Source organism: Phyllostomus discolor, chromosome 1 (genome assembly GCF_004126475.2).
Source record: "Phyllostomus discolor isolate MPI-MPIP mPhyDis1 chromosome 1, mPhyDis1.pri.v3, whole genome shotgun sequence".
In the NCBI taxonomy this organism is placed as follows: Eukaryota; Metazoa; Chordata; class Mammalia; order Chiroptera; family Phyllostomidae; genus Phyllostomus; species Phyllostomus discolor.
This window is the reverse complement of record NC_040903.2, coordinates 82,575,968-82,588,703: the sequence shown is the minus strand read 5'-3', so window position 1 is coordinate 82,588,703 and position 12,736 is coordinate 82,575,968. Positions and strand designations below refer to the sequence as shown.

The window sequence follows — 12,736 nt, the reverse complement described above, 5'->3', positions numbered from 1 at the left end:
TAAAACCAAATTATCATGGCTAGGTATGTGCACTAAGTTGAATGGAGGTATTGCAGTATTGTAAGTGTAAAATAAAATTATGGGCTGTGTTTAAATCAGAGAAAACAGGCCAAGGTATTCATGAATATCAATAAAGCTTTATAACAATACAATTCATTACCATTGTTTGGATTAATGTTGTAATAATTACACACTTTTTACATTATGAAAATAAGTCATAAATAGTGTAAAAATAATTCTGAAGATCAACTTCTCACAAACTAAGAACCCTGTAAACAAGTTATAAAAGCAAATAAAGACAAATTAGAAACTGAACACAATGCAATTATCTTCAAACTGCAAATTGAAAATCACATGCATCGTTTGATTCAGCAATGTCAGCTGGAGAAATTAAAATAAAATTGAAACAAGAAATCAAACAGGGAGAATTCATCTCTCAATTATTTACACTACAGAGAAAAACAGGTTTGTGCCATATTTACACTGATAAGACACAACACATCTTAGAATAATCAGTTGTATGAGACTGGCCCACAAAATATTAAGAAAAATATGCAGTGTATTGTGTGCCAAAATATTTTGTTTGCATTTTCCTCTTATTTTGCATTTATGTGATTTTTTGGCAATATAAAAATAGCTGCATGTAGAGATGAACTTTAAAATGTAAAAAATACAAATAAAAATATAATATTTTCTAAAGAAAAATCAGATACATACATCTTTTAAAAATGTAATTCAGTTGCATGAAACATTTACAACAGTATAAAGAATATTCACATAAATGTCAATAATATGTAAGACATTTTTTTGTGAATCCAATTTATTAATATTTCTGGGATATGTGAAAATATCAACTGCATTGTAAGAGATGATAGTACTTTATTAAGTTTTCAATAAATCATAACAGGTCAGGTTTAAAAAGTCTCCCTATTCCCAAAAGGACCGTTCTGTCAATAAACAACACAGGGAGTCTTACGCATCTAAGCACATTAAAAAAATCAGACATGCCATTAAAATGTTTCAGCATTGGATTAACAAATACTAAATCCATGAAAAATTTAAATTGGAAGGGTATCTTTGCTATGGCATATAGTAAATCTAGCCAATATGAAGAAAAGGTAGGGGCTGAAGGTCAGCAAATCGTAATTGGTCAATCATGTTAATTCCACTAGGAGAGAATAATTTTAAGAGCCAGAATCAAATGCATGATATTGTTCTGAATTGTTATTTATGAGAATATAAGAATATGTTGCTATGGTCTTGACTTTCTAGAGATAGCAGGGATTTTGTTTTTTTGTTTTGGTATGAGTCGAAACAGTTCATGTTTTTGGTAATGTTAACCATTAATATAACTTGATTATCAAGAAACAGAGGAAATACCAGTATTGGCATATTCTTATAATTACTTATTAGAAGGTATGAAAACACCACTCACCAAGCAAAGCATAACTGACTCCTGAGCAAGATAATACATAGAAGCAAAAAAAAAAAAGGGATGAAAAGTGGTGTTAGCATTTTATGCTATGATAGTAACAGCCAAAAAAAATAAAGATCTTGGAAAATTAAGCACATTTCTTAAGTAATGAAAATATAAGATACCAACAATTTTTCCACTGATACTGACATGCTGATCTGACCGTTTCCCAAACTAGCAAAGGACAGGTGGAATGAACTACTAGTGGTGTAAGTTCTTCCTGTGCCTTTAGAACACCACGCAGGGGAAGTAAATTCAAGAAGACTTTTTTGGAGATAGAAATTCAAGACAGTTTCATGTTTTCTATAAAATCAAATAAAACAGAAAAATTCTTGAACACTGCTTTTCATAATGGAAATAAAAACTACAGGAAAAATTTAGGCCTACTTGTGTATCAGGCATGCTATGAACGTATGCAGGCTTGCCTAATTCTGGTTTTGTCACACAATCTATTCTGTAAGCTAAGAGATGAGAATGAAAGTTGATAAAAGGCATATATAGAATGCGAGAAGAACATGTGATATGAGGATCATGATCCAGGTAAGGATACATCATCTATGGGTTCATTGTTCCGTTTGTTTTATGTTAACAAAGACTGGTCATTGATTGAACCGTGATTACAGCAAATTCATGAACTTTAAAAATCAAATTACACACTAACAGTTTAGGAATGCTATTAAACAGAGAAAGAAATTATCCATAGTAGAGTTGCACTGTCCATAAAGAAAAATAAAAGAAATAACATCAGCACCAACATGAATGAAAGACAATTTTAAAGCTGAAACACCAACCAATTTGGTATCCTTAAAAGATGCTTATCAGCAACAGAACATGATCTTGATTTCCTTCCAATGTGTCTTTCATGTATTTTTCCTCAATCCTCTATCCAATTATATAAATTAAAAGAAAGAAATCTTTAAAATATATGTATCTGCCAACACATATGTCAGCAGACATAATTTATTAGTTCACTTGGCAGTTACTTAAGGATTCTCTATATTGATGACAAAATGGATGGTTGAAAATATTTTAGTAACCAAAAGTTTATGCTTATCCATAGTGGTTAAGACCCAGTAATTCCACTGAACAAAGAGGAGTACTGTGATCCCTTTGTTTTTCCCAAGGAAGTACATGTAATGTGAGTTAATAATTTTATTCCTTTAATCATGGAATAAATGCCAATGTTACCAAGTGAAAGCAAAAACCCAATATACACATAGGACAGAACAATAATCTTAAAGGGCTGCCTTTTAAAAAATTTTGTACATAAAATGATTATCTTTTGAGGTATTATTCTCTTTAGAAGCTGTGCAAGTTTTAAATAGTGACCCATCTTAATACCTGTTTCTACTAGAGGAGTAGAAAGAAAGATAGATAGGATGAACTATAACCACCAGATTTTTCTCAAGATACTGCTCTTTGTTTTCCTGAGGAGACTATAGTTTGACCTGCTTCAGTTTATTTTTCCAATCCATTTAAAACACATTTTTCAGACATTGAACAACAGTACTTTATCCTAACCATGTTGTACAAGAGATGGTTAGGAAAATGCCCTCTGTTGTTTTAAAGATGCCACATTGGCTTCAGAGTGTGGAATGTTACTAGAATTGCCACCAATCAGATTGATCCAATTGTTTGAACATCTTTCCCATCTTGAAAACTTAATGGGAATAAAAAGAAGGCATTTTGCGTAATTGAGCATTTGGTTATAAAATATGAAAGAGCTCTTAAGGACCGTGTAGGATCCTCATCTTATGACCATATCTTGACTATTGTCAGCATAAGTCAATGATGAGCTAATTTTCCCTTTGGTGGTGAAAACCTATGTGTGAAACTCGAAATTTCCCCACAAAATGGCATCAAGTTGGGAGAAAAATTATATTGTCCCATGAGCTAAATGTGACAACTCCTCATTGATGAAGTTTTCCCTAATGGAACTCTCCCATGTAGAACAAGCCATTTCGGAACACTGTACCAACACTTCACTGTGCAAAGAAATGCTCAGTCTAATCCAGTCAGGTAACTTCTGAGCAAAAAGATGAAAAAATACTCCCTCTATGGCAACTATATTTCACAGCTTTCTGAGATCTCAGATTTGGTCTATGCATATGACAAACATTTAGAAATGTAAAAAAAAAAGATAAAGAAATCTAAATAGAAACAAATCTTAAATCTAAATAGAGCTACAAAAAATAGAAACGAGTTAATACTATCAAATGTGACCAAATCTTGACTTTATCTTTACTGATAATCGCACTGTATGTTATATTCATCATATGAAAGAAGTAAAAAAGTACTGAAAAAATTGCTTAATTTCGATACTTTGCTATGACTGAAGTGGAAGTGGAGCTTCTTTTACAGCCTCTTCAATTATTTAGAACCAGAGAGAAAGAAATTAGTAAAAGGCCATTTTGACTGTTGGTTCCAAGTTATTAGGATTTAAAGACTTTTTGTTAAAAAAATGTTCAAACAAATATGACAAAAGTATTTCAGCTTAGTGTTCCGCGCACTAAAAAAAAAGAAAAAAAAAGACTTTAAAAGAATTGGAAGTCCTCTGTTTCTAGAACCTTGTTGAAAATGTTTGAAGTGGGTTCCATCTTGGAGAGGAGAAAAGCTCGCACATCAGCTTCGGTAGAGACTGTGGACTCCCCTTTAAGACGTGTGAATTTGTCAGCAACCTGAGCTTTGGTGGGATGTACACACCCTTCCTCCTCAGAAACAGAGGCTGCCATTCCAAGAATCTTTTACCTGAAAGACGTCCTGTTGTGTTGCTGTCATTTTCCCAAAGCACCCATCCTAACACCTGCTGAAACTCAGTTTATTAAAAAGAAGGTCTGCTGTTCTGGGTGCCTGCACTCGTAAACCTCTCTCCTACTTGGTCACACGGAGAGACAGCGCAGGAGGCTGAACCGGTCCTCTTTCCTGGTCTTCACTGCCGAGGGCAGCCCAAGGAAAACCGGCGGCACAAGCAGCTCAACCCCTCGATATTTCAACCAAGGTGTTCACTTGAGCCTGCAATACTGGAAGCTGTAGATCCGCAGCTGGGACTGCAGCTCCCTCAAAATACAAGACCATTTGTGTGTGTGCTCTCCACCACCTTATCTCTTTTTGGCAATAAGCCACGGTGTAACCCCCTTGAGATGACAAAAGAAATAAAAGCTCAGATGTGATCAAAGGACTCATGGAGAGGCATGCTAGTATCTGGAGTCGCACGGCAACGAGCGGGTTTGGCACAGTCATGCTTTTTTAGTCGGTTTCCGTGGGTGGGGTGAACTCAATGCTGAGAGTGAAAGTGAGTAGGGACGTGACGATAAACTCTAGCATCAGTCAGTATAGTACACTTTCATGGGCTTGAGTCCATATTTGGTCACAATTTTATGTAAACTATTTCATGGCACCTTCTGTCCATGCAATGAACAAACCCAAAGTAAGAAAATAGCAAGAACAATCATTCTCTATCACTGGTATGTCCATATAAATACATATCTTTACATAAGATAGAGATACTGATCTATATTTTTTTGCATGCTTCTCACTAGTTTCACAGGTTGCCCCGTTTTAGCTGTAAGTGAAGAAAAGATGGACATGTGCACTACTGCAAACAGGAGGAAGCAGCTACACGTAAACATATCTCAGACTTGTGAAATCTGCAATTCGATTTTCAACTATAAATATAAAAAGTGGACCATTATGTACACAACTTCATGCTTGGGAGGTTAGATTCATCACTGCAGAAAAACAAATAACAAAAAAAAGGCAAATATACAGAATTAGTGGTCTAGGATAAAATTCCAAATTAACATTTATTTTAAGAACAGTGGTAGAACCCTGAATAGAGTTGTATTTTTTAAAAAAAAATCAATGACCCAATCAATATATGTCATACACATTACTTTTCTGAAACTCCAGTGTCATCAAAATTTTCACCCTAGGTTCCACACACATTTTCCTTTTACTGTGGAGGAGCTTCTGGTAATTGTTTTTTTTAGTAACTATTCTGAGAAAGCAGAAAATTAGGATTTTTAGCATATATGTGCCATAATTAAAATATATATGTGTATATATATATATATATATATATCCTATTTATAACTTACATAACCTTCCCCAAGCATTAAAACACTCTGTGTAAAAGGCTGAGGACTCCGAACTCAATGGCACTACATACCTCAGAGACACCTGACTACAATACTCTACTTCTTGTATCCTCTTTCCTTTCGCTAGCCCTGCCCTGCTGTGGCAGATGTGCTAGGTAAACCTGCCTGCTGTGAGGCCTTTAAGCTGTATCACTGGCTCCACTGTGATCTAAGATCCCATCAATCTCTGGCTCCTCATTTTGAACAGCCATACTTATTAAGGTTTTCCTAGAACTAACGTTAAGTCTGAGGGAACTTAGAGACACTTGTCTCTGAAGTAAAAACTTATAGAGCAGACCTTGCAGATGTTAACTTTCACTCAAAAATAAAAAGCAGTGAGCCCTGGCTGGCATAGCTCAGTGGATTGAGCACGGGCTGTGAACCAAAGCATCGCGGGTTCGATTCCCAGTCAGGGCACATGCCTGGGTTGCAGGCCACGGCCCCCAGCAACCACACATTGATGTTTCTCTCTCTCTCTCTTTCTCTCTCCCTTCCCTCTCTAAAAATAAATAAATAAAATCTTTAAAAAAATTAAAAAAAGCAATGAGAAAAGTGAACTGTCCAATTCATTAATTAGAAACATTTGTTATCTCTCTCCAAGATATGTAAACACTACATTCGATGTGTTTAGGAGGCTGGGAACTGTGTAATCTTTAGAGATGTGGTTCACTCTTTGTTTATGTGTGTTGTGTCCATGCCAGAGAATGTGTCTACAGGAAGTATTTCTCCAAACTCTCACTTATCTCAAATTTCAAACAGATGCAGGTTTTTGAGTACCAGTGCTTTGTAAATAATCTATAGAATTTAAAAAATTTCCTCCTACCCTCTAGATTTTAAATCTTAGTTAAAAAATATGTCACTTTGTTTTAGGTAGGTTCTGCTAAAAACCTGTCAGCTTTTCCTGGAAAAATAAGGTTTAGTGAAACATTAAAAAATACAAAGGCTCAAGGTATTTTTCCTATTAAGTAGTTTTAAGCTCTAGATGAGGATGGATGACAACTTTAGTAGCCTGTAAGCATTTTCTTAACCATAACTTCTGCCATTTACTCGCCACGTGAATTACACTGGGAACTGATACATCATTATTATTCAAAATGTAGACAACTGAACTGTATCTAAAAAGAAAAGAAATTTAAACAAAGACCAAATCATTTTACATGAAAAAGTTATTATTGAGAGTAGCCCGACCAAGGGGACTTGCTTGCCAATCACGATTGACACAGCCACTGCAATCGGAATTTTCCATCAAATATTTACCACCATGTTCCAGAGGTTAATAAATAATAATGTTCAAAAGGGGATCCACATAACACAGGATAAACTACAAGGAATCTATTGGTATTCTTTTTAAAATATTTAAAAAAATAATTTGATTTGACTAACAGTGTATTTGAGATAGCTATATTGAGCACATAAGAGATTTTAGAACATGACATTTTTCTAGTTGTTTCTTTCTTCTTCTGGGGGAAGGCAGTTTTGGGAGAGGCTGATCACAACAATCTGCATGTGTGTGTTGGGGGTGTGGTACACAATACTGAGGTTTTATCACTGAGTTATTATTCTTTATGTAAGAAGATGCTAGATTTAAGAAATCCTTGATCTTATGTAGACTTTGGTATCTATTCTTTGAAAAATGAGTACTTACCAGGGACATTTCTGATTTTCTGATGCTACTTATATTACTACTAGGTTTGGCCTATTCATGAACCCAAAGGATGATGAGTGCTTTGCTTATTGTCATTTTTATGCCCTCACAGAAAGGAAGTGATTTAGAAGTCAATGAAAATGAGGTGAACCCAAGTTCTCAGTGGTGTTAGAAGGCCACTAAAGGCAGCCTTTCGTACATCTCCCTCTGTGTAAGGTGTGCCAGTGGTTGTATTAAAAAATCATTATAGTGTTAGATTACAGGTCAAGGGTTAAGGAGTAAGTGGTAATTCCAGTTCAGAATGGTATTAAAAATTCTGAGAACAGGCATTTCTCAGGTGAAGAAGAATCCGATGAGAGGGCCATCTTCCTGAGAACCACTTGACCTCAGATGTGATTGAGATCATTATCTGACAGGCTGAAAGTGGAGTTTGGGAAGCTATTAAATAAATGACGCTGCTGAGAAAGAAGAAAGGTGTTTCTTTCCCTGGTCAAGCAGGGTAAGAGTGGTTAAGCAAGAGAGTGAGTCACATAGGATCTCACCAAAGTAGTTGATGAGCTAAGATGAAACGAGGAGAGTCAAGTTTCCCTTCATCTTTCTGCAGTCCTATATAGTTTTGAATAATTTTGCTGATGAAACATGTCTGTAAAGAGTTACTGAATAAGCCACAAGGTTTTAGAGAGTAAATTTCAAAATGATCAAAGGAGCATGCACACTTCCCCTAGCTTAGTTTTACACCAGTGGAGTTCCTTTGCCCTTCGGTAGCACGCCCGCACAGCCCTGCACAGGTCCACAGCGTGGTTGTGTAGGGGTTTGGAACCCCCTCAGCACAGCACAGACCCAGCTCTTCCCTGCCGCAAATTCTGTCATTGCTTTCCCCCCGTCCAGTGCTAGCTCTATTGCTTATTAGCTCTGGGCCTTGGACATTCCTTAACTGCTCTGAATTTCAGCTTCTTCATCAGAATCATGGAGGATGACACTCCATGGAGTTTTTGTGAGGGTTAACTAAAATGACACCCTGTATATGAAAGGGCTATGTGATCACATAGAAGTTTCTCTGTTAAGGAAAAGTTCCCTTCCTACACAGTGGCCATGGGTAGCCATATAAAGAGGCTGGAATATCAGGATATTGTTGAAGAAAAATATCGTGCTTACATTTTCTGCTTTCTCAGCTTTGTGACTAATATGACAGGGTTCTACCATGTATTTGCATGTTTGCCTAAGTAATTGAGTATAAATAGAAAAAAATCACAATTAAGAATAGTTTTCACTAGTAGGAGGATAAGGAGCTCATTGAGAGACAAGCAAACCATTATGAACATGCACTGCCTGCCCCTTTCCATCCAAAGAAAAGATTAGACAGGGAAGGTTCCAAATCACAATGTTTACTAAGAACTGTTTTCACTGCTCAGTTTAGGAAGAAATCGGTAGTAAACATAATAATCAAAAGTATTCTGGAAATGGAATCTTTTGCTTTTTAATATCCAACAAACTTTTAGCAATGTCAAATTCAAAAGCTTTGCTCTAAATGGAAAAGGCTAGGCCAGGTGAAGAGAAAGAGAGCGTGCTTCTATTAGAAAAAATTCCATAAAGCCTACCTTCTGCCAACAGCCAGGCATGGGTAATCCATCTGGCCCCTATTTTAAAGAAAAGGATAACAATTCCTCAGGCTCCACAAAAGTGATCATACTTCATAATTCACATGCTCAGAGGCTTAAAAATGGAGTGGTGATTTCTACTCATTAGGTAGCTTTAGTCATAGGAATCTTTTTCTAATTATAACATCTTCCAATAGAATACCCAACATGAGTAAAACTGAAGAAATTCATGTTTTTCTAGAGAGTATACATTTTGAAAACCCATAAAGCATAGAAAAAAATAAGCCTAATTTGGAAAAAGTAATTTCCAAAGCATGGTGGTCTACTCAGTTCTATCTTTAGATAAACATTCTGTATTATTTCTCTTAATTATTAAAACACATTTCGCAATTCTTTTTATTAAATAAACAGAAATAACTTCACTTCCTGGTCACTATGGTCTGTGGTTGAATACACGATAATGATGAATAATCAATGATGAACCATTTCTATCTGAAGTTTATAGCTTTTCACACATTATTTTTCACTTTTCTATATTGAAAGTAGATGTAGTAGAATATATTTAATCAATTGAATTAAAACATAGGCAGCCTATCTATATCTTTACAGTAAAATGTTATCCATGGCATTCAATTTTTCTATTAAAAATTCTCAGAAGCCAGTTAACAACTTCTGAGTAAACAAGGGATTCCTAAATGTTGCAAATTTTATTTTTATTTAAAGCATAAATACTCTTCAGATACAAATGATATGAAAAAGGAGGAAGAGTTGGTATATGATGAGGCATGCTTATATTTTCTTCCCACAAAGTGATTGTAAAATATTATTATTACCAAGCAAACAAAATAAAAGACTGTGCACTTCATATTGATATTTTCTAATTGCAATTATGAGCTGAAAATTTTTTTTCTATAAATATAATCTCTTACAGGACATGAGATACATAAAGTTATCCTTATAGAATCATGCTTAGCACTAAAAAATAATATAAGAACATGCAGACCAAGTATAACCATCAACACAACCATAAAATGTTTTCTGTTATACCTCAGAATATATTAACATACTTTTTAAAAAATGTAAAAAAGCTCACTTTGAAATAGCTTTATAAGACACGTGGGAAAAATTCGGTAATGCCAGATTGGTACAAGGAGAAGGATCACCCAGTAGAATTTTAGATTTTAGTATAAGGAGGATTTTGAGTTCATGCCGATGGAGATAAGGGAGTTCTGTCTATTTTTAGGAAAGTGAGTTTCAAAAGGAGAGACCATTAAATTGAGAAGGTTATGTGACAAAGAAGAGGGTTTGGGCTGTAGACTACTGTCATCTTTAGAAGCTCAAAGAAGCTTGGCTTACTTCCCCATGGTCTCCTAACAGCACCCTAGAAATGGCTAAGTCTCAACCGCAGAAGCTTAACTCTGTAGGCTTGGCCTTATTTTCAACCTGACAGAAATTTAGTGGAAGAGGCAAAAATGCCTTTACTTCCTTTATAGGAAAAAAAAAAAGTTCAATGTAGGAGTAACACCCATAGTTATGGTTTAGCTGTGCCTTTACACAGAAGCTTTTCATATACTTTAATGTAACCTTTAAATATTTATTGAGTAAATTAATATCCCCAGAAGGCAGACATGGTAGTCATGCCAGTTGTGAGAACAAGGTTAGGAGATTAATTTGCAGCCACTGATAGAAATGCATGCTTGCTCTCTTCACTCGGCAGAGTTGCTGAAGGAGCTGTTCATGCACATGCATGTAGTGTGTTTATCATGTAAAGCTTGGTCCAGAAGCACCACTTTACACCAATAGAGATGAATATGTAATAAGCAAAGGAACTGCATGCAGGGAGGTAGGAAAGAGAAATACTGTACCAATTGGCAAGGGGCATCCAGCCCATCCAGGCCAGGCTGGCCTGGCTCCCCTTTTTCCCCCTTAATGCCACGGAATCCCTGTTTGTAAAGATTAACTCATAATGTTACTAACAAGAAATCATTTACATACAAATCTGCTAAAGAAATAAACACAATAAGAAAAAGGCTGGGAGAGGAGCAACTCTGAAGTGAAAGGTCCCCTGCAGTGAGGTTGGCCAGAGCTTCACCAAGGAGGAGGGCTTGTCTGGGAACCACGCCCCGTTTCTGAGAAGTACGGAATCAGGTCAGTTCCTCTTCAGATCATAGACATTCACATTGGATCAATACTTGAGTGTTAAGAAACCAGGCAGAGCTGGTGGCCAGAGACAAGGTGTGGACCCTATCAGGATAACCCAGATGGACACTCCTGGTACTTTGAAATGTATGTGAAATGACCCCATCCAGAACCCCTGCTGTTACAGGTCCCTCCAGCTTGCTCCTCTCCCAGCTTATCCCTCCACACAAGACATCTGGAGACAGAGTTCCATGAGTCAGACATACCAACGGGCAAGGTGCATCTAATCCAGGAGCACCCTGTTCTCCTTTCTCCCCTTTAGGCCCCTTTTTGCCTTTCTTTCCCTTTTCCCCCTGTGGATACAAGGGTTTAAATAAAAGACAGGCTTTATTGGGGGGGCGGATAATGGTGATTCAAAACATGATTTAGCCAATAAAATCTGGAAGGGCATTTACCACCGGTTTAGGTAAGGCATGATATTATAAAAATGACAGAGTGACTGGATTCTGGGCAGCAACACGTGGCATTGTATTTACGTGTCATCAGGGAGATGACAGAAGGAGGCCTAAGAGGCCGACCCATCGGAAAGGAGCATCAGTGCTGACACAGAACCCAGTGCAGCCGTCCTTTTGAGAGAAGTGTTTCTGCCATGGATCTGGGGAGTGTGGGGTGTGTGACAGATGCCAGCTGTGCTGAAGCCAGCCAGCGGCAGGTGAAGTTCGGAGGACTAATGGATACTTTGCCCAATTTTCAATACCTGTCAACTTGTTTCTTTAAGTCCTAATCCTATAATGGATGAAAGCTTCATTGAGCCAGAGGAAAAGAACATTAACAGCTTTGACCTTTTTGAAATATAGTGACTATTTTTTTGTAACTCTCATTAAAAATTATTCAATGTATTTAAATATGCTTTTATTTCTTTTAACATTTTTTTCAGGGAACTGAAGAGCAAATATTTTCCTTATTAAGTCAGGTAAATAAATTTTAAAAGTGCTAATACTTCTCAGTAATACCAATTGGAGAAACAGACTTATTTGTAAACCCAGGGATCTTCTTTAATTCACTCTTATCGATCTCATGCCAGGTGTTCACAATGGTAAATGGGTTTCCAGCTTACTTACAAATACCAAAAAAAAAAAAATTGTGTTCAGGAGAGGAAAAGCAGTTTGGACTCAGTTGAGCTAACAATAAAAATGAGGTAGGCGGGATAATTACATAGTGGGAATGTAGCCATGGAAATTAGTATTAGGAATCAAGGTAAAGGTTGTGGAAATCTGCATGGATCAGAGGGATGGAGGAATTTAGGAAAGGAGGCAAAAGGAGGAGAAGGAAGGAATGCACCTCAGCTGTTTTACATTAACATAAATATCTGCATATTTATAGACAAGAAGTTGGTGAGTACAGAATACAAAATACAATACATATTTAAATCAGCATAGTCATTTTGCAATCAGGATGGCAGTTACGATAAAACTGAATAATTTCAGAAGCAAAACAACATGAATAGTCAAAGTGAAAAGACATACACATAACAGAAATATATGAGATGTGCATTCAAATTAATGTATTCATTCTGACTGTGTGAGCAAAAGCTCCTCATTTATCTCCTGTGTGCCAAAAAGATTGCATCAGAAGGCTCAGAATCAGAAACACTTGGGCTTCTTTCATACTGGGGAAAGAGAAATTCTGTGTGATTTTGTTGATCACCATTAAAGACAAAGACCTGAGAAGCCAGGTCTTTGCG

At 36.3% G+C, this 12,736-nt stretch overlaps 1 protein-coding gene across 8 annotated transcripts in view; it reads right to left on the bottom strand.

Annotated features, from left to right (window-relative positions):
* Positions 1-117: 117 nt before the first annotated feature.
* COL25A1 (collagen type XXV alpha 1 chain) overlaps positions 118-12,736 on the bottom strand; it is a 498,892-nt gene continuing 486,273 nt past the window's right edge. For 6 of the 8 annotated variants that reach the window (XM_036025482.1, XM_036025500.1, XM_036025468.1 and 3 more), the window contains 3 exons: positions 11,259-11,345; positions 8,854-8,892; positions 118-5,202 (listed from right to left, as the gene is read on the bottom strand). In XM_036025482.1, the coding sequence (XP_035881375.1) occupies positions 5,200-5,202; positions 8,854-8,892; positions 11,259-11,345 (129 nt within the window). In that variant the 3' untranslated portion in view covers positions 118-5,199. Of the gene's footprint in view, positions 5,203-8,853; positions 8,893-10,718; positions 10,797-11,258; positions 11,346-12,736 lie in introns of all 8 variants that reach the window. The other 2 variants (XM_036025479.1, XM_036025508.1) reach the window with 1 other exon arrangement.